The sequence below is a fragment of the Polyodon spathula genome, chromosome 12 (assembly GCF_017654505.1).
Source record: "Polyodon spathula isolate WHYD16114869_AA chromosome 12, ASM1765450v1, whole genome shotgun sequence".
Lineage (NCBI taxonomy): Eukaryota > Metazoa > Chordata > Actinopteri > Acipenseriformes > Polyodontidae > Polyodon > Polyodon spathula.
In genome coordinates, this window is record NC_054545.1 from 44,186,917 (window position 1) to 44,210,705 (window position 23,789).

Here is a 23,789-nt window from a genome sequence, read left to right on the forward strand (position 1 = left end):
GGAGATGATATCGGCACCTCTTTTTTGCAGCTGATGAAAAATGAGGCTGAAAAACTTTTTAAAGTTGTCTATTTGGATCGTTCCAATTCGTAAACCACATACGATTGATAAAATGGTTTCAGGACAGTGTGTTGTGTGCATGGAGAAGAAAAGCTGTGTAACTCATGCAAGACCGTGTCTGTGGGAGATGACCTAGGCAAACAGTGTCATCATTTTGAAACTCGCTTCAAAGGGCTTTGCAAAAAAAAAATGTCATCGTGGTCCATTTGCGGCCTTCATGTCAAGAGATGACATAGTAAAGCATTTTGTAAAACTGCAGTGCTAAGCATTTCAAAAGCCTAATATATCTAAAAGGTCGTGCACAAAGCACAATCACTGAAGCAGACATTGTTCTTTTTTTTGTTCCAGTGATTAACAAAAAGAAAATAATAGGTTGTCAGAAAACTGCAAAACCCATTGAAACCTCTCCTAGTTTTAAGTAAGGCTGTAAACATAATGAGGTCCACACTGGGGATCCTGACTTTGTATTCAGAGGGTTTTAATAGGGCTGCAGGCAGTAGGTTAATGGATTCTGCTGGTTTTTATTGAGTAATGATGGTCAGGTTGTTTTTTTTGTTGTACAGCACCAGCAGGTGGTGTGTAAAAGGAAAGCTCTTGAATGCAGTAATGGAATAATTGATCAGGCATGGTGTTGGCAATAAGTAACATGTTATCCATGCTATAACCTAGGCCAGAAGCACGTTTTAGTAAGGGACATGCGCTGTCTGGCTGGCTTAATCCAGACTACTGTAATACTTACTTATAAAGTGTACACATGTGTAACCGGAGAATAGTTTATTTTCTGAGCTATGTGATTCCAGAGTGCAAAGATAAACAATTTTTTTTTGTGGTTAAGTAGATGCCACTTTAGTTCAAATTACATGATGTCTGCATGATTAGATCCCTTAAATGTTTCTTTCCTTCCCCCGATTATCTGTCTGTATATACAGCTCTGGCCACAAGTTTTGCATTGCCTAGAATTTGAGGATTGAGACCTAATTTAAAAAAAAAAAATAAAAAAGTAAAAAAAAAAAAAAAAAAAAAAAAAAAAAAAAAGATATATGAATGTAATTTAGATATTTCATGTAATCAAAGAAACTACAAAAGGATGTCGCAAGTGTCTACCGGAAGCCATAATAGTAGTACAGTTTTTCATGTTCCATTTCAAAATGTCACATTTTTTTCAATTTGTCAGTTTTTCGTGAAGTATGTGGAAAACTACAGAAGCAGTATGCAATTCAATATGTTTACGTAACATTATTCAGCAGGTTTCATTCGACTTTATGAAGAAACATGAGTTAATTCTGTAGGGGTGATGCAAACCTTTGGCCAGAACTGTATGTGTTGTGCTTAATCAAACTTTTGATCATTGCATTATAATAATACAAACAAAACGCTATTATTAAAGAATATTAAACTGGAAAGTTGTATTGTCATCTTTATCTTGAGAATACACAAACAAACTCTAATTAGACTTTGATCTCGTTTTTGAAGAAGATGGTAGTTACCATGTATGTTATCAGGGTGGCAGAATAGAAGTTGGAAGTGTGCGGGTTAATGATGGCTTCAGATGTGTTGGGACTGTGGTGTTACTGTCTGGAAAAATGGCTCCATTTACACAAGTCTCAGATCTTTAATACACTTGCAAGCTGGTTTATATTGCATGGGGGGAAAAACTAAATATGTACTTCCTTTCCTTTAGTAACCTGTCGCTTTCTTTTCCAGGTTCTGGTATGCTAAAAATAGATTTTGTTGGAGAACTTAATGATAAAATGAAAGGGTTTTACAGAAGTAAATATGCAATTCCATCAGGAGAAATCCGCTATGCTGCTGTCACACAGTTTGAGGTACAGTATGGATTTAAAAAAGAATATGTAAGAAAAATGTTGTTATTATTATTATTAATACTATTGCTATTGTTATTATTATAATTCGAGGCCCAGTAAAGAAGATATTGGGTATAAGTGGATCAATCAGATAGAGAAGACTTAATTTGTGTACCACCATCTTTCAAACAGATACAGGTCTGAAAGTGTATGCAATTTCCTGCCTTAGTAGTTTTATTTCGTTTTCGTTTTGCTTTCATCTCCAGGCTACAGATGCTCGGAGAGCCTTCCCTTGCTGGGATGAGCCAGCTATTAAAGCAACTTTTGACATTGCTTTGATTGTTCCAAAGGATCGCACCGCTTTGTCAAACATGGCAAGTACAACTAACTAAATAAAGTACTGAGTGATGTGCACTGTACAGTCTTCCTGGTGATTCATACTGATCCACGCTATAAAATGCATGTTTTCACTCCATACATTGTACAGATCTGTTCTGGCTGATGCAGCTGCATTGAGTATTGTGCATGTTGATTGAAGCCCTTTTTAAAGATGTTTCGCTACTCCTTGTCCTTGCTTATGAGTCACCAGTCTCTTCCCACGCTTTGTTATAGCTCAGGAACCAACACAGGAGATTAGAATAGGTGATCTGCCTTTGGACTCGCAAGGTTTCAACCACTTTCTTGAATATATAAAACTGCACCATATTGGACTCTCGAAATTTGTTTTTGATATGTTGACTGTGGGGTATGAAAATTCCAAATTCTAATTTCAGTTCTTCTAGTGCCGTTTAGGGCCGTTCACATGTGGGAAGTATCTAAACCAACCAACCTGAGTTCACCTGGAGACTAACTTGGTTCCTTTTGTCTGCACATGCACCCCTCAGTGCAAAAGAACTGTTTACTTCAAAAGGAATCGGAATCTGAATCTTTTTGCCGGTTCACTTCAACATTTTTCTGAACTTACTGGGCTTTCACATTGCACTGAAACACACACACCATACTTGCCCAAACGGACAGAGACCACCCCTTGAGAAAGACTCAGTTTGGTTTGATTAAAAGTTATTTTGGAGCGTTCGCATAGGCTTCCAAAACAAACCGTATCAATTCAGACGAACCAAGTGTAAATTCATCATAAGTAGTTAAGCTAGTTCTTCTCTTTGCCTTATTTTTTTTATATATATGGTTTTGTTTTGCAGAATGTTATTGATCGAAAGCCATGTCCAGATGATGAAAATCTTTTAGAAGTAAAGTTCGCTAGAACTCCTGTCATGTCCACGTACCTAGTAGCATTTGTAGTTGGCGAATATGACTATGTTGAAACCAAGTCATCCGATGGTGTAATAGTTCGGGTGTACACACCAATTGGAAAAGGAGAACAAGGAAGATTTGCATTGGAGGTAAGCGTGTGTCATTCATATTATTCTAATTGTAATAATTTTCTGTCAAGAAATAGTCTTCCAGAACCATCAAAAGTCTTGTTTTGTGAAGAAACTGTATATGGTTCACTAGGTTCATTATGATTTCTTCTTTCTGTAGGTTGCAGCTAAGACTTTACCTTTTTACAAAGACTATTTCAACGTTCCATACCCGCTACCTAAAATTGATCTCATAGCTATTGCTGACTTTGCAGCTGGTTAGTATGTTACATTTTCCTTAAACTTGCATTTATCAGTAATAATGATATTAAAATATGCTGATGTGTGCTTTAATTACCTACAGGTGCCATGGAGAACTGGGGCCTTGTTACTTACAGGTACCTTATTTTTAATAGAGAGCAGACTTGATCTATGTGCCACATGTGTGGTTTCTAATGGTGTTAGATTTGGAAACGGCTTGAACTCTTGAGCAATGCTTTGTTTTTGCTGGAGTGCTTTGGCACTTGCTTGCATGCATTACCACAGGCTTTTCGTCTGCATAAATTGTGGCCAAGGATAAAACAAACAGCACCTAGTGCATTTATGTTACTAAAAATGAGCGTGTAGTACACTAAGCAGAGGCAAGGGAAAACAACAAGGTCTGTCTTGTAAGTTTAAGGGATGCAGTGGTGCTCAATAATTCATGTGTGAACTCTCCAAGTGTGTTTTCCCCGACAGAGAGACAGCCCTGCTTATTGATCCGAAGAACTCCTGTTCCTCTTCCCGGCAGTGGGTCGCTCTGGTGGTCGGGCACGAACTTGCTCATCAGTGGTTCGGAAATCTAGTCACAATGGTAATTTTCATTCGGATATTTGTTATTAGTGTTCAGTACAGTACAATTTGCATTTAAATATAGCACTCTTCAAAGTTTAAATTTGAGAATCGCAAATTATTTTAATTATTTTTACTCCCCAATTTGAAATGGCCAATTATTTTTATTTCAACCCCTGTGCTGACTTGGGAGGGACGAAGACAGACACACGCGTGCTCCGAAACATGTGCAGTCAAATGCACCCTTCGCAGCTCACAGTTCCATGTGGTGTTTTACACTGAGCGAACGATAGTCTCGTATTTTTGTATAGCGACCCCATTTTGTTTAAAAAAATTGAAAGTTCTGCAGTATGTTTCTGTATTTGTGCCTTATTACTAGGTTACTTAGAATAAATAGGGTTAACATTGTGTAGTTGTTTGTTACTTTTCAGCATAATTGTAATTGAACAAAATTTCAGCAAATGATGCTGCTTTAATTGTAATTAATTAAAATTGACCCCAGGTCTGCTCTGCACTGCTACCAACATTTTTACATTTTGAGTAGACCCTTGATATCAAATACCTTGGGTGTATATTCTCTGCAAAGCTGCCAAAATGAAGCCTGCTTATCAAACTGGGAAGTGTAAGGCAGGCAGAAGCTGAACTACCAGGATTTTACATTGCAAGAGTAGCTGCTAATAGCATACCAAGAGGGATGGGTTAATTATGGAGTTACTAGAGCCAGTCATTCGTAATCAGCTCAAATCCTTCAAAGCTTCCTACAGCACACCAGAAACACAATATAACCAGAGGGATAGATATATCAAAGAGTTTGTGGGTTAAGTTTTTTCTTTTTTTTTTTCCTGGTGATTTATCTGTTGCCTTAATGTGAAGAATGGCTAATGCCTGTTCTTTTTATACAAAGGGGATTATTTGCCATATAGAAAAGGCATTCCCTCGGCAATCGAAAGCCAACTGTGGCAAAGGTCAATCTGCAGAGAGGAAATGGAGTTCTTTAAAGCAGTGGAGCGTCTTAAAGCAGGCTTTCACGTCTCCACAGCAGAGACGCCGCAGTAGAAAGGGGAAATTAGATAGGAAAGCTAGGTTTCCATTTTATTAAGATATATGAGATTTTTCTTAAGGAACGTAACTGTTGTTGTTATTCATGCTATGTTTTTATTATACCGACTCGGTTTATAAAAGTACTTAATTTCTTTTATTAACTTAAACAAAAAAAAATGACCTTGGAGATAATAATATCTGACAAAATGTTCAATTAATTAAATCATCAATTTATCGGTCAAAAAAATGATTGTTTGGGTTTTATTCCTGCCGCCTTAGATCATCAAAGCATCTGGCTGCTTCTGGGTTATTAACATACAGATCAATGTCGGCCAGCTGTAAAAATCTTACTATTGCTTGTAGAATTTGATTGCTTGCTGCTAGTGGCTGGAGAGTGCACTGGCTCAGGTTCTGGTCTGTTCAGGTATTTCTTATAGTTAACACCTTATTGTATAATCAGTGCGATTACTGCATTAACTTGGCAAAGGCTAATGGTACTAAAACATCCCTCTAGGTGTGATTTCAGGCAGAATTTTATATATATATATATATATATATATATATATATATATATATATATATATATATAGTCTGTTTGTTTGTTTCATCTTGTGTTTCTTCCCTTTTAAAGTAGCTTTTTTTTTTTTTTTAATACATTTTTCAATTTCATATCTACTTAGACGTACAGAAATAGATAACCCAGAAGCACAGATGATATAACATTTCAGGCAGTGCTGGGAAAGTACTTAAAACATTATCTGAGGTTTTATGCTTCTACTGGCAAAGAAGTTAGACTCTTGAATAGGGATGTAACCAGGTTTTATTAAGTTAAATCACAAGGTTGCTGTTGAGTTGGAGAAAATGAAATCGATGAGCTTCACATTGATGTTTGAGATAAAACCCTTCTAAACTGTAATGCATGGAGTGCCCCCTTTCCTTTTGGCTACAGTCCAGCGATTTGCTTTGCAGGCTGCCTGCAGTAAAATTCGCTATTGATTTAGAGCTCTTAAAATAAAGTTATTGAAGTGTCTCGGATTTGAAACTGCTAATTTTAGGTGTTGTAAGTGTCTTGTAATAACTGTAGAACATTTTTGCAATAGAGCTTCTTTCACTTTCGAAGTGTAAATTAAAAAGAGTAGTGAGTGTTAAATTGAGTGTCTAGATTTAATTTGCAATAGATGCTGTGCCGTTGCTTAGCCCCGCCATCCTGGCAGTGTACAGCAGCAATGCCAGCTGTGCCACCAACCTGTTTATAGCTTTCTCAGGGTTGTGTTTACATGTCACAAAATTGTGCCAGCAGTTTATTTTCATTTTTTAGTCAAGTTTCTTAAGAATGGTACTGAAGATTTAAAAATCCACTTGCATCAGCAACATAACCGCAGCGGGCTGGAAATAAGACTCCCATTGCAAGCAGTTTTGGATCCCTTCCTGGTTTTACTATGAGCTTAATAAGACACACCTGAGCTTGTTACCTATACACTGGGACTAATCAAGCTTGTAGTAAAACCTGGAATGGCTTCGCTTTGCAATAGAAGTCGCAAGAACACAAGAAAGGCCAATTTAGGTTGAAGCAAAATGGTGAGCGGGGATTATTGACAAATGGTAAATGCAAATTGCATTGTAATATGGCTCTGTAATTCAAATGGACATGTGTTAGATCTAAGCTCACATCTTTCTACTGTGAAGGACGTGTGTGTGTGTGTTTGTGTGGGGTGGAATGTGTATTATCGACGTACTGACAAAATTTGAGGCTGTTCCCACAAAGATAGTCTGAAAAAAGATGTTGTGGGGATGTCCCCACTTTGTAAAACACCTTTTTAAGAACTTAAAAAAAAAAAAAGTGCCAAAATATTTAGTTTGCTGTTGACTTTCACCCTGTGTGGAGTTTTGTCTGACTGGAGTTAGAAATAGTAAATAAAAATAAATAAGAAGTCCACTCAAATATGGGAATGCAAACGTGTGTGTGTGTATATGTGAAATTGTGTACCAAAAGGAGCAAAATCAAAAGGTACACAAATGTGAATAACTATCAATTATATCGGGATGTTTCAGACAGTGCTTGGGGTGGGGCGCAATGTAAGTGTAATGTTGCTGATGGTGTTACACGGTGCTTCTCTCAGTCTGTTTCTGATCTCTCTCCACCATGCTGTTTCTTCTTGCAGGAATGGTGGACTCACCTGTGGTTAAATGAGGGTTTTGCCTCCTGGATTGAGTACTTGTGTGTGGACCACTGCTTTCCCGAGTATGACATCTGGACTCAGTTTGTTTCGGCTGACTACACACGGGCACTTGATCTAGATGCTCTGGACAACAGCCACCCCATTGAGGTACTGAACTGTACTGCTTGCCCCTGCAATAGATTCTGACCTGGGTTGCATGTTGCAACAGACCGTAACTGAAAAATAAAAATAAAACCATCAGGTACTACAGTGGTTATGTTTGCCATTGTGGTTTCCAACAAATGTCATGGTTCAAATGGCAGTGATTTTTTACACACACACGCACACACACACACGCGCGCGCGTACGGTTCTTTTAAAGTGCATAGCGGCACAACCACTCCGACCCCTTTGTTATTATCTTAATCCTATTTTCTGATGGATAGTTCGACGCAGTCCAGTTTCACATTAGTCCTACTTCGAATGTTGAAAATGTGCGGCATGAAGATTCTGTCCTCCTTGAAGGCTATGGGGGACACTTGTTGCCAAACAATAGGTGGTATTGAAGGAATGCTTTGTTGTTAATCTGCTATGTAATCTCAAACATTTGCAACAATAAAGGGTGTTTCGTTAATAAAAGTTCCATTCTGTGTCTGTTGGAAGTTACAGGATGTCGTAATTTAAACGAATCTAATAATTATCTCAAACTAGTTCTTATTAGCCAGTATTAGATGTGTGTTTTTTCTAGTGCAGTTTTGATTGTCCATAAAAAAGTAATTCTGTTTTGTAGGTCAATGTTGGACACCCCTCGGAAGTTGATGAAATCTTTGACGCTATATCCTACAGTAAAGGAGCTTCAGTTATCCGTATGCTGCATGACTACATTGGAGATGAGGTGAAGAGCTCAAGTCATTTCATGTGGTTCTGCATGCGTTTTAGCAATTTTACTAGGTTGTATGTTTTAATAAATTGAATGTGTTTGGGGGGGTGTAATTGGATACAGCAGGCAGCAATAGAAATAAAAGGGTAAATCTAATAAAATATTACAGATTCGCCGGTGTCATAGTAAACATAGAATATCTAAATGTTAAAGGGGGCAATCTATAAACCACGTCTGGGGGAACAAAACCTATTGATGCTGCTTATTTATTTATTTATTTATATTTGTCAAAATAACTTTTGTTTCTTCCCCAGGACTTCAGGAAAGGAATGAATGCATACCTATTAAAGTTCCAAAATAAAAATGCATCAACAGGTAAATAAAATAAACAATAAAACGCATGCAAGCTTTCGGTACATCTTGGTAGATCCTGTTATATAACATGGCTCTCTTGTTTTGAGTATTCATGCTGGCTTCAGGATTTTAAAGGGTTGATGTTGTGCGATAGCTGTTTGCATATTGCCTGTCAGCAGGTGTCTGATTGGGGACATCACAGTTTGTCAGCTGCATAAGAAGAGCAGAAATTTAACTCCAGGCTTTGACTAAATAAAACCATCCAAAATAATCTCTGTAGTAATGCAAATGCCTTCTGCAAATGTTTCATGCATTATGCAGAGTTGTTGGTCCGTGTTTACTCTGCCACATCCTATGTTTTAATGAGAGGCGCTGGTAGATAGCCAGTCAATGTCTGTCATTGTAGTTGGCCGCCTTGACCGCAAGCAAAATCTTTACTTTAAATTCTGTTAAGATTTGGTATATAGTGGTTGCTCAATGAACCAAGTTCAGGTATGGAAACCTGACTCCCATTGCATAGCAGTCTGCTCCTTTACATCTTTTTACTATGAGCTTAAGTGCAGTGGATACTGTAGGTAACCAGTTCAGGTGCGTCGCATTAACACTGGGTGGAGACTTATTTCCATCCCTGTCAGTTTAGTAGGTTTGCTGGGCCAAGGTTGACCTTGTGCTGCTTATACTTTTATAAAGAACAAAGTGTAGGACCTGGAGGTTTGTTTTAAGTTTATTTGAATTTTTAAAGAAATCCTTGTTAGACCTTGGACTTGTACTGTCTCATCGCTTTTGTGAATATTTTATCTAATTATTTTTTATTCTACAGAGGATTTGTGGGACTGTCTAGAACAATGCAGTGGGAAGCCTATAGCTGCTGTTATGAATTCGTGGACAAAACAAATGGGATTTCCAATTATTCTTGTGGAACAAGAGCAGGTAGATGCGATTCTAATGATGTTGTGCAGTAAGTAAAATGTATGCACACCTCTTAGTTCAGTATTTTTTGCACCTGCAATGGATTTACTGTTTTTTTTTTTTTTTTACTTACATTTCCTTCTAGTAAAGTTGTTCATATGGAAAACTATCAATAAAATGAAGTGATTTCACTTACATTTTAACCAAACGGCAGTTATCCACATCCGCCCTAATTGTTTATCCGGCATGATCAAGCTCTTCAGCAGCGTTACTTTATTGAGCAGAGAAGATTAGTTCAGAGATTGTAGATCCTACCAGAGTTTTCATGCTGTACGTGCTCCATGCACTGCCATTGCTGTTCAGTGTGTTGATCTGTAAATAAATCCTGTTCACCTGCGGGGGGGCGTATCAATTTCAGCCTCCATTTCGATCTCCTGCCTGTCACTCAGCAGTGAATGCACGCACCTGCACGGCTGATGGCTACTCTGTCACAAGCATTAATACCCTGTATCTTTCTAAACAAGGGGTTTAGGGGAGCTTCCTAATAAAAGCTGAATCTAAAAATAATAATTGTGTGAATATAGTAATTGTTACAGCTGTGTATAATGGTATTTAAAACAGGATGCATTTGTCCGACTTTTTACATATCCATCCTTGCTCTGGTCACACCGCAGGCCGATATGCGACGGATTGCTGTTTTGTGATTTCATACACTCATTGGAATACTTTCTGTACCATGCAGTTTTAAATGTATTGACCCAGGTGATGCTATGGCTTAATTTTATTTTCAGGCCTTTAATTATCACCAATTACTTCTGAATGTTTAGTTTAGAGCAAGTCTTGTGATTGACCCATGAAACATTATAATTCTAGTAACAACAAAAAACAAACAAACACATGATAGTCAGCTGTTTGCAGAAGCAAGAGATGTTTATTTCACCAGTTTTTAGATGTATTCAGTTTCACAATCCATTTACATTAGGACTGATGACTTACCTATTTGTTTTATTCAGCAAGGTGATGACAGAGTGCTGAAATTGTCCCAGAAGAAATTCTGTGCCAGTGGACCGTACAGCGGTAAGATACATTTAATACTCTTATGACACAAATTACAAATGCGGTATGATTTTAGTAGATTGCACATTGCATTATATATTACAGCCAAAAAGCATTGTCTTAAGTTGTTCACCTTTGAGAAGCAAGGAGGAAGAGGGGTCTGGATGCACGTGTGTATCAAGAGAGGCGAGTCGAGGAGTGGGGTGTTGGTGATTTTCCAAGCTGTGTCCACAATGACAAATGTGTTTTATTATCCCATTCTAAAGGAGAGGAGTGCTATAACTGGATGGTTCCTATCAGCATTTGCACCAGCGAAGACCCAACCTGTTTCCTATCAGCATTTGCACCATCAAGACCCAACCCTGCATCAAAAGATGGAATGTGCTGCTGGATTGTGCTGAATTCCACCGTAGACTAGTCGTGGTTTAAGTAAGGTCCAATTAAAATGAAAGGTGAGAGATCCTAAGGGGAGGGGGAGGGGAGGGGGAGGGGTCGGGGGAGCGGGAGCGGGGGGGGGGGGTTGCAATCTTTTTATGTTCTGGCTGCTACTATAATTACAGCATCTGATTGTTCAACGCCCACATACGGAGTGCCGCTTTGCTTTATTTTTAATTGTATCATAGTTCTCTCTTAAGCTGATTAGCAAATGGGCTTTGCACCATTTCATTTAATGGCTGGAATGTTTGGAATGGAATTCCTTTGAGCTTTCCTTGCAGTGAGGAGCCATCAATAACTTTACTAAGGTCAGCAGTTACACTTGAATGATCCCTTAAATGTTGGTATTGTTCCCTGAAAGCAGTATCTAGCAGGGGGTGTGGGATACTGACATGCTTTTTGAATTTCTGTTCAGTGGCGTTTTTTATTGATGTGCTTTATTTCACTACGTTTTGATACAAAAGATTATGGCACAGAAGTGCAAGCAGTGTCACTGGATCCATTGCACTGTGTAACACAATTTTTGTTCCTGGGTAGTAAGTGTTATTTCCTAATTGCTTATGCCTCAAAAGTATAGAAAATGGCTATTATTCCCCACAAACTTTGCTTTTGTGACCAGGACAGTGATATTTCAAAATATCACTATTTCCAATGGGAAAATGGGCAAATGTGTGTCTTTTCGTTCACATAGTCAGAAGAAAACAACATATGAATCCAAATTAACACGTATTTATACTAAAGTAATACAAAAATGACTACAAAAGATTTAGAAGTGAGTAGTTTTTCGAGATTTACGATTATACTGTAAATACAGTATAATCGTAAATCTGTAAATACAGTATAATCGTAAATCTCGAAAAACTACTCACTTCTAAATCTTTTGTAGTCATTTTTGTATTACTTTAGTATAAATACATGTTAATTTGGATTCATATGTTGTTTTCTTCTGACTATGAACGAAAAGACACACATTTTCCCATTGGAAATAGTGATATTTTGAAATATCACTGTCCTGGTCACAAAAGCAAAGTTTGTGGGGAATAATAGCCATTTTCTGTACTTTTGAGGCATAAGCAATTAGGAAATAACACTTACTACCCAGGAACAAAAAAAATAAAAAATTGTTACATGGTGTTATCAAAATAAGGTTTCATGCTAAATTGAATTAATGAGTCATTAGATGCAGCATATACACTTAACACTTAACTTATACACTTAACAACATTTACAAAAGGAGGTGCATTGTAGGCTGATAAGGAATATGGTTGCTATTCGCAGTCTGAATCTACCGTCACAAGTGCAGCATCGTAGCTGTTAAAATCATGGGGTGATATTGTGAGGCTTTGTGGCAGGGCATTTTGTGTCTCTATAGCTGGTCTTTTGTTAGTGTTTAATCTTTCTCACTGTGCTGCAAATAGCTAATTGTCTTGCACTGTGTTTAAAACAAGCCAGGATTATACCCCCATAACTTTCATATGTTCAGTAAATGTTGTTGAGTGTCCAATGGCTTTTGTTGTCCAACAGTTTTAGCAATGTAAAGAATAAAAATAAAGACAAAAATAAGCATACACAATTCACAAACTTTCTTTTGCTGCAAAATGCAGGGTTTTGTTATTAATGATACTACAGCTTGTTTACACACACACCATCAGCAGAGTTCTACACTTTCACGCAAGTCCTGTGAGACGGAAAGAAAACAATGCATGTAACCTTCACTGCCTCTGTGTTAAAGCTTTCAAATGCATTTTCTATTTCAGATAAACCCAGGAACTGTTGGCTTCTATCGAATTCAGTACAGCTCCTCCATGTTGGAAAGCTTAATTCCTGGAATCAGAGATCTCACTCTGCTACCTGTGGATAGGCTAGGTCTGCAAAACGATCTCTTCTCACTGGTGAGTAACAGCTTTTATACAGCGCCAAAAACAAAAAAAACACTGAACAGTTTAGAGTTGGTGCTATATAACATACCCACCTTTGTTAAAGTCCACTTTCAATTTTGATCAAAAAGTCATACATGATTATATGTAGAGCCCTGTGTTTTTCTCAAATACGAAATGCAACCAATGAAACGAAAGAAAACGACATGCAAAACATGCATACTAGGACCAATGTGCCACAGACAGACTGCCAAAGAGGACAGACAGATAACAGACAATCACAGGGGAGACACAGAACATGCCCACATACAGGCTGGGAATACACAGACGGACAGAGGTAAACAAACCAGCGGTGAGAAGTACGGAGCGGGAGGGGAACATAATTACAGCGGAAATTACAGTACACAACTGCACGGATCACCACACCTAGAATTACATTTTTAAATTGGGAGGTTTATACAAAAAATGCTTTAAAATAAATACTTGCAGTCGTTGTTGTCAAGGTTGAGCCGTTACCATGGTCATGTCTGAAGGGAAACGGAAGCTGTCTAGCACTTGCGCAGATGTATAATTTGAAGCGAGTCGTTTGGGAACTAATTGTGATGGAAGAGAAGAGACGTTGACAAAATGATGTGGAGATTTTGCAACTGTCGGCTGGAATTCGAGTCAAAAGAACTAAGCATGAGCTGTTTATTCCTTTTGGTGGAAAATATGTCTGTTTGCTTATATTTTATAACAGTTTGGTAATTCTTTGTTTTATTTCAAGTGGTGCAAACTTTGCACTGGAGCAAATGCTGTTTTGGTTTTGAATGGATTTCAATTAATGAATCTGCTTTGCTTAGTGTTTAAATAGTGAGAAACCCCAAGCTTGCTGTATACTGTTACATACTTCCCAAGCTTGAAATACAATTCCTCTTTTTTTTTTAATGGGTAGATTTGCTTGTATATAATTATTATGACTGCCCCATAATGGTAGTGCAGTGTAAATATATATGTTTGTGTGTGTATAGATAAGTAAATATGCCACCAACGATAAATTATGGTAACTATTTTTCTGTACGAGGTCTGTTTTTATGTCAGTTATAAAAAAAAAAGCAGAATGTTTAATAAAAATGATGTATGTAGTTAAAACATGATGTATACTATTATTGGTATACATATATTTGAGTTTTATTAATGTGTATCTGTAATAAAACAATTTGTGAAAAATAAATGAAAAATTATAAAAAAAATAAAAATAATTTCACGGGACTCTAATTATACGGAACCCCGACTCCCACACCCAATTTTAACCAAAATCCAATGTATTGTCCTGGGAGCGGTCAGAAAATACAAATGTGGTAAGATGCACTTAATAAGGAGAAATTAGCATCTCTGTTTTTCCTTAAATATCCAACGAGAGAGTTCTCCACGTGAACGCTAATCCTTTTGGATGTTCGTTTCTGTGGTCCTCCAGGCTCGAGCAGGAATGATTAGCACAGTGGAAGTACTGATGGTGATGGAGGCTTTTGTAAATGAGCCCAATTACACCGTATGGAGCGATCTGAGCTGCAATCTGGGCATCCTCTCCACTTTACTCGCCAACACAGATTACCATGAAGACATCCAGGAGTTCATAAGAGATCTCTTTACACCCATTGGGCAGAAGCTGGGCTGGGACACTAAACCTGGAGAGGGTAGGTTTTACTAAGAGCATCGTTTTAAACAGGGGAAGAGTTCAATTCATTTCATATGGTACTGCATACATTTTGCAATTTTAGTGGATTATGTATTTCTGTGTGACATCCACATCTATCTGTAATGAAACTGTAGGAACGATACAACTTTCTCATAATGTATATCAGAATTGCCTCGTACATAGTACTTGGGGGTAGATGTACTAAAGTGTTGCGTCTGTCGCAATCGTTGCAAACCAGAAGGAAGTGTAGCGTGAAATGTACTAAACAAACGCAATACTGTTTGCATCATTTTAACGAATGCTTTGTAGCCGCAGTTCTTATTTGCGCGTTGGCCTTAATTTGTAATTTTGGGCATTCCTGCAGAAATTTGCAAAAACAGGGTGGAGACAGGGCAAATGAGGGATCAAAAATATTGTAATGAGATGTACTAAAGCTGCAGGCAGTTGTGACACTTACAATTGCATCAATTTGGTAAGAACTTTTGAAAGCATGTTTTAAGCAGTCGCAGTTGTGGCTGGCATTTCCTAATCTGCTTTTTCTTATGCGTTGCCAGTTGTGCTCAATGTATTTGAGATGAACACCCAAGTACCTAATTTTCATTAAGGCCAGGATGTACTTACAAGCCTTGAAAACTAATTCCTATGACATGGCATGTTGGGAGCAATAGTGCCACTAAAGACCATGATCTATTGTGTGCTAATTGTCTAGGCTGTTAAGTAGACCAAGTTAAAATTAATAATTAAAATAGAAAACCCTAAAACAATTTAGTTTCAATTTAAAATAATTTTTTATTTGCATTGTACACCAATGTGTACAATGCAGCAGCATGATTTATTTTGTGTTACCAGTAGGCTAGAATACTAGTGTGCTAGGTATTCATTTGATTTTACTACTGTACTGTGTAGGCCTACTGTAGAGATTTATATTTTTACATAATGTAATGTGCAGCCTACCCAAAACACATCAGTGTTATTTCAGCGTAATGATTTATATTTAAAATATACAAACTGTAAGTGTATATGTGTGCGATTTAATTGTTTTATTTTTAAACCCGACACCTTATGTCAGACAAACATGTCCGGTTTAGCGAGGGGCTGCTGTGGTTATGAAAACGTTTTTTGGGGGTGAAGGTTGGGGCCCCATATAGAATCTGATGGGATTAAACTGCCTTTTGGGCACTCTCTGTTGCAGCAAACCACAACTCAGCTGCCGCTATTTTATTGTGGCTCTCTTCATTAACATTTTATTTGTTAACACATATGAGAAAATGTGCACTTTGTGAGTTGTTGTAAGGAAAATGCAAGCTGTGTTATGTTTGCACTGCGACTGTCCTTCGTACATCTACCCCTTAATCTTTTAATGCAGTTTGATGTTATCACAAAATCGAATGTCTGACATGCTTTTGCAGAAGTGAACACTCCAGGTTTGTATCTGGCTTCATTGTTCTGGAATGCATCGGAATCAGATCAAATAAAGCTTTGTATTATTTTGTAGAAGCACAAATCTGATAATATTTTATTATGAGATCATGCTGGCTTTCTTTTCAGAGTGATGAATGCGTAAAGGAAATTGTCATATTAAAATAAGTTTAAAATAACCCTAAAATAAAATTAAAAAATTGCATATTTAATTAAAAGCAAGAGGTACAGCAGAAAACGATCAGTTTTTAATTAACTTGGATACATTTATGTTTCATTCATTCTTTTGGATGCCCCAGAAGAACAAAAATGAAATGCCAGTTGCAGAGGCAGGGTGACTTGGATGCTTTCTCTTGGCTTTAACATTTTAATGCTGTCTTTTTTAGGATTTGTAGTCATTACATTTGACTACAAATAATTTATCTTGCTTCCTGGGGTCTGTTTAGTGTTACGCCAACTCAGCAGGAGTATTTTTGACTAGATACACCCACAGGTTTGGAGAAATGGTTCGGTAGTGATCCGTGCAGTTTCCAAAAAGCGCTCTCTCCCTCTCTCTCTCTCTCTCTCTCTCTCCTCCCTCTCTCTCTCTCTCTCTCTCTCTCTCTCTCTCTCTCTCTCTCTCTCTCTCTCTCTCTCTCTCTCTCATGAGCAGTCTTAACTAGTTTATCATTAGCCTTTTGAGATTTCCTCAGGAAGTTGTGATATGCTTTTCCTCCTGCTAATCCAGTTACATTATGTTAATGAGACCGTAGATCAAACCTGGCCTGTGTAAAAGATCAGTTCAAGAGGCTGCTAAACGTTTTGCAAGTCTTACAATATCTTTGTTCCAGAAATCCTTATAATGTGACCAATACTGGGATATGTAGTAAGTAATAAGCATATGTAGTAAGCTCCATAAACTAGATTCATTAAGAGAGTTCATTTACATACTAGTTACAAACACTTTTTTTGTTATGCGAGGAAGGCCTAGCGGTCAAAATGCCATTGTTTTTCTTTTTTTTTTTTTTTTTTTTTTTTTTTTTTTAACTTGAAATTTATTAATTTCTAAAACTTTGTATATTTTTATATATATAAATATATGAATAAATGCATTATGTAATGAATTATATAATTACTTCATCCCTACATCCTGTTAAAGACAATGCAAAAAAAAAAAAAAAAAAAAAAAAAATCCTCAAAATAAAAAAGAAACCAAACTTTACTTTTGCAGAGTTTGATCATATTACATGAGCATTGACTATTTCTGTTATCATCAATGTCTTTTTTTTTTTTTTTTTTTTTATAATTACATTTTTTAAATCCAGGGCACTTGGATGCCTTGCTTAGGGGCTTGGTGCTTGGAAAGCTGGGAAAAGCGGGACACAAACCCACGCTGGAGGAAGCACGTCGCCGGTTCAGGGAGCACATAGATGGAAAACAAGTACTGCCCGCTGACCTGAGGAGTCCGGTATGAGATCTACATCAATTTATTAGTGTGGTGACTAGATCCTATAACGCTAACAAATGAGAGTAGCCAGTGCATGCTAAAAGAACGAATCTGGAGTGCTGATAAATCAGAACTGTTTTTAAATGATTGGAACAAAGTATTGTGATGCTCTTGCATCATAAAAGAAAAATGCTGCAATATTTTAACTGCTCTTTTAGTTATTGACGTAAATAGATAAAATTAAGTTCCGGTTTGAATTTTGAATATTCTGTGAATTCTTTTTCAGTTGCAGCATATTTATTCTCTGGTGTGTGTGTGTGTGTGTGTTTTTTTTTTTTTTTTTTTTTCATGTCATTGTGCTATGTTTGTATTGCAGGTCTATTTAACAGTTTTGAAGCATGGCGATAGTACAACATTGGACACCATGCTTAAGGTAAATGCTTTTGTAAATGTAATTGTGAAAAATGGGAAGAGCGTTGGCTTTTAGCCTTTTATTGTTTAAAATTGAGAGAAAAAACACAGGACTTCTTTCTGGCACTCTCTTATTGGACAGTATTAACTGAACCAGCTACATTAGTGCCACCTACAGTGTCTTACACTTTTAGCAATTGCTGCAGCTCAATAGGTACAGTAGCAGTATTTATAGTTTATGGTGGCACCTAGTGTCGGTCTGTTGTAAATGCACCAAAGAGAAAAACTGAATTTTAAATGCAGACTCTGTAGAGGAGCTGATGCAAGGATACATGCAAAGTGATTTGCAGCCACTAAAAATGTGGCATATGCAAACAACTGTTTTCTCCGGGCGTTCTGCGCCCTCTGTCAAATTAGCACTTTGCCAGTATTAATCCATTTAAGTGATATTGAAATGTATTCAAATGAAGAAAAGAGAATGGAATTGATCAGGGGATCTGCAAAAAGTAAATAACAAATTTTGAAGTGCACTTTTGCAAACTATGTCTGTACGTCTCTGTTTTAGTAGAGGGTGTGTGTAATACACCACTGCACCCTTCCCCTTTCTAGCAAGTTTCTTGTACAGGTGTAGTACTTGCTAGTCAAGTTAATGAGACTCTCCTTATTGAACTAGACCATTTATATGCCAAGTTAAGACAATAATACTAACAATTAATCCTTTATTCTCTTCCCTAATTTGATCTGTGCTGGAGATACCCTTCACTACAGCAAGACTATAACCTTTCATCTCATTGATTTTTGTATTTCATCGTTAGAAAAAGCCTTTATCTGATTGAGCCTCTTTATAAATGATGAATATCAGGAGTGAGTAAAATGGGATCAGGCTCGGATCCGCAAATTGCAGATGGGAAATGCCTACCAGTTGAAAATGTTTGTCTCGCTGTGTTGCAACACATTCCTTAATTTCTTGAAGTCGATTGAACGTGTAACTTTCCCAACAGCTTCACAAACAGGCTGACATGCAGGAGGAGAGAAACCGGATTGAGAGAGTACTCGGGGCTATTGCAGCACCTGATCTGATTCAGAAAGTTCTGAGCTTTGCTCTTTCGGTAAGACTTTTTTTTACATTGCTTTGGGTTCATTTTACATCAGCCAAGAGACCACTTTTTTTTTATTATTTTGGTGGTGTCCACAGGTAATTTAAAACTCAAAAGCATTGTGCTACATCATTTAACGTTAGAAACTTCTGCCAAGTCTATGGGCATATACTGTGGCTACAATATTGATACAGGGTTAAGAAATTTAGGTGCACAGTCTGTGTTTTATCTATTTATTTGAGATATATTTGTATGTTCAAACGGGGGATGTGGGGGCTATAGAAACCTTGAGTTTGATTGCTGCTCATGACATTTTGGGGCATTGGTATAGAAAGACAGGCTTTTCAGAATTGGAAAGTGCGCCTTTTTTTTCAAATGTCAAAGTATTATTATTATTATTATTATTATTATTATTATTATTATTATTATTATTATTAAACATTTAGTAGAAACTTTTATCCAAAGCGACTTAGAGACTAGGGGTTAAACTATGCATCATCAACAACTGCTGCTGCTGTAGAGTCACTTCCAATAGGACGGAGCACAAGGAGGTTCAGTGGCTTGCTCAGGGTCACATGCAGCGAGTCAGTGGCTGAGCCGGGATTTGAACCTTCTGGTATCACACCCTTTTCTTTAACCACTGGACCACCCAGCCTCCTTAGCATGGTAGCAGTTGACAGTAATTGCCCTCTTGTTTCACAGGAGGAGGTGCGTCCTCAGGACACCGTCTCTGTGATTGGGGGTGTCGCTGGCAGCAGTAAGCAGGGGAGAAAGGCAGCCTGGAAATTTGTAAGGGATAACTGGGAGGAACTGCACAACCGCTACCAGGGCGGCTTCCTCATATCCCGATTAATTAAGGCAAGTATCCAAGCAAGAGCTTATGCAAATTACTGGCAGTTTGCTGTGTCTCGACGGAAAAGGAAGGCATGGACAGTGTAATAATATGTGGTTGTCAGACGTTTTAGCCAGGGTGTTTTGTGCGCACAGTAAAATGAGCTGTAAAAAAGCACATGGTTTACAGGTAACCCTAAATATTACATTTCTAGCAAATTCAGGAGCTTGTTTCATACAATTCCAGCAAACCTGGAATAAAACTAGTTTCACAGATCCAGATCAGCACTAATCGCGGAATACATTACCTAAAGTAACATTGGATAAGATTAGTGTTAATCTGGGTCTGTGAAACCAGCTGAAAATAGTTTAAATGTAATAGTGCTGTACTTGTTTACTGTTACCATTGGAAGAAGTTACCAGCTGAAGAAGGACTTGTAGTCTAAAACGTCCTGATATAATTTTGAATCACTTTATTAACATTTTTGTGTACCTACATTTACCTTTTGCTTTTTGATTTTGCGACAGCAGTTTTCCTTATTCAAATAAATATTTTATATATATATATAGAGCTGTTGGAGAGTAGTTCATGCAGTGAGGGGGCAGGCTTCTTGGTCTTCCGCAAACATCTCGTATCTTGTCATTAGTATTGTTTTAATAATCATTTCTATTTCCTTTTGCAGCTTTCAGTCGATGGTTTTGCTGTTGAGAAGATGGCTGCTGAAGTGAAGGTAAGGATAATGCTGAAATGCAACAGTTATCGAAAGATTATGCTTTTTGTTTTGAAATTGAAAAGATCACATATCTAAGTGCAACGTGTTGATGCATGAAACAAAAGCATTATCTGTTTGTAACGTTTGGCTAACATGTTTTGTCTAGAATCTTATTGTTTTTAAATAAGTAATCTAAAAGTAATGACTCACTCAGTCCAGATACAAGATACAGTGTAGTATTGGTTGTATTGATCTGCAGTGTCAGGTATAGCGAAATCCTAACGGCACACAGTTGATAGGACTGAACAGCGTATTTTTACAGCAGTGACTGCTTTCAATGCCCCAGATTTAGGTTTCACTACAACGCATAAAAAAAAAAAATCCCACATGGGAGAGAAAAAAGAAAAGTTATTCTTATCTGACAGCTGGAATAGGTTCTGTCGTATATAAATTGCACGAGTTTTAGCATGTTGTACGATGCAGCACTTTTTCATTAGCTATGGTTTTATACAGGTTTATGTTTTAATATATAATGGGCACGGTTGTTTTGAGAGTGGTATAAGAAGGAAACTAGGTAATAGAAGATTGATTGCCCTTTTTAAGATGTGCAGCATGAAACGTTCAGTTCAGTTCAGTTCAGTTCAGAATAATGTTTTCTTGCCAAGCACAACTGGCTCAATTAACTGTGCACCTGAAATTACAAATTCATTTGTATAATATTTGTAATCAGCAATAGTTCTGATTCAGTTGCCAGTTAATTAATTTTAGAGAAATCAACAAAATTATTGTTGGATTGAAACCGTGAAACCTGTTACTTTATTGCCAAATTTGAAGCTGACGTGGCAATTTTGAAATTAATTGAACCAAAAACATTGTATTCTCTAGGTCTGCAGCTTGCAGATACAGTGTACGTTTCACTGAGGATTTTGTGCTAAAGATGTTCTATGCTTTAACCATGTATTGTCATACAAAGAGGAATCGTTCAATTTTGCGTTAGGGGTTTTGAAACATTGATATATGGCTGTGGCATCTACAGTGTAGATATTTTGTATTGCGTTCTTAAAAGCGTTGGTTATTGGGATCGCTATCCAGAACAATGAGATCTCCTAGCACACAACATTGTTGTTACTGGGATGAAACCATTAACAGAACCAAATATTTGCAGTCTCAGCAGCCTCAATCAAATCCACTTGCTCTGAATCATTCGGTCCCAAGATGCGAAAGCGCTTTTTTTTTTTTTTTTTGGTTTTATTTGTTTTTCATTTAACAACTGCATCATTTCCAGTCTCCCTCAATCAGTAAGTAGTTTTTTTTTCTCTTTCAGTCCTTCTTTGAAAGCCACCCTGCACCTGCTGCGGAGCGTACAGTACAGCAGTGCTGTGAGAACATCCTGCTGAACGCAGCCTGGCTGAAGCGCGACTCGGAGCTGGTGCACGAGTATCTACTGCAGCGCAAGACCTCTCGGGCAGCCAAGGCCTGACCCCACGGAGCCACATTCTCACCATCCCAAGAAGGGAAGGGGGAGATTGCAACAAAGTCCTGAGTCATTTCTCCAAAAAGAGCAGAAAACTGGTTGGACAATGAATGTAGTTAATCCCATCCTGCCCACACAAGATTATATTCATCATTTAGGCATAGCAGATCAAAGTATGCTTGCTATAAAAGAAAGAGAAAAACTGTACAAAAAAACAATTAAAGCATACACAATATGAAAAGTGAAACATTTGCAGTGTTGCAGTGTGAAATATAAATGGGAAATATATATATATATATATATATATATATATATATATATATATATATATATATATATATATATATATAATCTGAGTATGTTTCCCTTGCTAAATTGAATAATAAAAACTAAAAACCTAAAAGGAGCTGTGTGTATGTGTTTGACAGCCATGTTTGGAATTAGTTTTGTTCTGTGAAGTTGGGCAGGACGGGGTTAATAGTTCCATGCTTTGTAAGGAGTTTGTACAAAAAAAACAAACCACACAGCACTGAATTGTATTGCTGAGAACAGTTTTTGGAGGTGGCAGCCGCAGGCATTGAAGTTAATATAAATCCAGTGTTTGTCTTTGCAAGACTTCTCACACAAGAAAGGTGGTGTATGTTATTTTTTACCATGTTACCCCATTCCCAGAGGGAATTTGTTACTCATTTTATCAGTTCCGAACCTCATTTTAACTGATTGATGCCCTCCTTAGAACAACAGAAAAGAATAAAAAAAAAAAAAAAAACTGTTTAACCATCCTATGTATCAGCCACATTAAAGATCTAAACTATTTCTGATTTTTATTAATTGAGGTTTGTTTAAAAAAAGGATGTGAAACTTCCCAAGAGCTGGCATAATTTTCTTAAATGATCAGGGCCTTTTTAGATGAAGTTTACAGGTAACATATAAAACAGTTTTAAAATGTGCAACGGTCTGTATGTTTGCCATAACAACAGTTATACTAGTTTATTATTTTTGTTTTAATTGCAATTATATCAATTCAGAAGCCTTACATTGATTAAACTGGTTTGCAATAATTATTACACTGTGAAGTGGTAATAGTTACTACACTGAAAATAAAGCGATGTTGTACTAACATTATAAATCTACATAGAAAATTGTTGAAAGGGTCTATTTAAATAAATAGAATTCGCTATTTAGTGTGGCTTTTAACCATACTGGACAAACTAATTGTCAGACTGCTTCCATGAAACATGTGTTGTGATTTTGTTTTAAGAAGAAAAAAAAAAACAGTTGGTGTTCATAAAAATTAAAACAAACAAAAAAAAAAAAAAAAAGAAAGTTGTCAATGTGAAATGGGTTGTTTTGCTTTAGTTTTTCTTATTTTTGGCACATATGGCTGTGGCCTGTATCCTTGATCTTCAGATTTCACAGATGCCAAGCACCATCATTGCTTACACAGGTAATGTACTGTAAAAAAAAAAAAAAAATAAAAAAAAAATACTGCTATATGGAAAAGTGTAAACCTTCCCTTTAATAAACAAACATGGGAATTGAAAAAAGAATGTGATTGGTTATGTTTTTAACCCCCAAAAATGAATTGTTATTAATTAGTCATTTAGAAGACGCTTTTATGCAAAGCAGCTTGGAGTCTATGTGGTGAACTATGCATCAGCTGCTGTTGCTACAGAGTCACTTACAATAGAACCTTGGTTTTACATCTCACTGAGTCAGTGGCTGAGCTGGGAACATCCTGATATCAAGCCTTTTTCTCTAACCACTGGACCACCATATATTATTATTTGTTTAGCAGATGCCTTTATCCAAGGTGACTTAGAGACTAGGGTGTGTGAACTATGCATCAGCTGCAGAGTCACTTAAAACAACGTCTTACCTGCAAGACAGAGCACATGGTGGTTCAGTGACTTTCTCAGGGTCACATACAGGGCGTTGGTGGTTGAGCCGGGATTTGAACCGGGACCTCCTGGTTACAA

General features: G+C 37.2%; 1 protein-coding gene across 1 annotated transcript in view; it reads left to right on the forward strand.

Annotated features, from left to right (window-relative positions):
- Positions 1 to 22,062, forward strand: part of npepps (aminopeptidase puromycin sensitive) — a 35,372-nt gene extending 13,310 nt beyond the window's left edge. The window contains exons 4-23 of the mRNA XM_041265732.1: positions 1,765 to 1,886; positions 2,132 to 2,239; positions 3,062 to 3,262; positions 3,402 to 3,498; positions 3,585 to 3,618; positions 3,959 to 4,073; positions 7,255 to 7,419; positions 8,041 to 8,145; positions 8,445 to 8,505; positions 9,305 to 9,414; positions 10,407 to 10,470; positions 10,716 to 10,830; positions 12,617 to 12,776; positions 14,218 to 14,437; positions 17,163 to 17,305; positions 17,661 to 17,717; positions 18,697 to 18,804; positions 19,495 to 19,650; positions 20,307 to 20,354; positions 21,661 to 22,062. Coding sequence (XP_041121666.1) covers positions 1,765 to 1,886; positions 2,132 to 2,239; positions 3,062 to 3,262; positions 3,402 to 3,498; positions 3,585 to 3,618; positions 3,959 to 4,073; positions 7,255 to 7,419; positions 8,041 to 8,145; positions 8,445 to 8,505; positions 9,305 to 9,414; positions 10,407 to 10,470; positions 10,716 to 10,830; positions 12,617 to 12,776; positions 14,218 to 14,437; positions 17,163 to 17,305; positions 17,661 to 17,717; positions 18,697 to 18,804; positions 19,495 to 19,650; positions 20,307 to 20,354; positions 21,661 to 21,816 — 2,345 coding nt within the window. The 3' untranslated portion in view covers positions 21,817 to 22,062. The remainder of the gene's footprint in view (positions 1 to 1,764; positions 1,887 to 2,131; positions 2,240 to 3,061; positions 3,263 to 3,401; positions 3,499 to 3,584; positions 3,619 to 3,958; positions 4,074 to 7,254; positions 7,420 to 8,040; positions 8,146 to 8,444; positions 8,506 to 9,304; positions 9,415 to 10,406; positions 10,471 to 10,715; positions 10,831 to 12,616; positions 12,777 to 14,217; positions 14,438 to 17,162; positions 17,306 to 17,660; positions 17,718 to 18,696; positions 18,805 to 19,494; positions 19,651 to 20,306; positions 20,355 to 21,660) is intronic.
- The last annotated feature ends 1,727 nt before the right edge of the window (positions 22,063 to 23,789 follow it).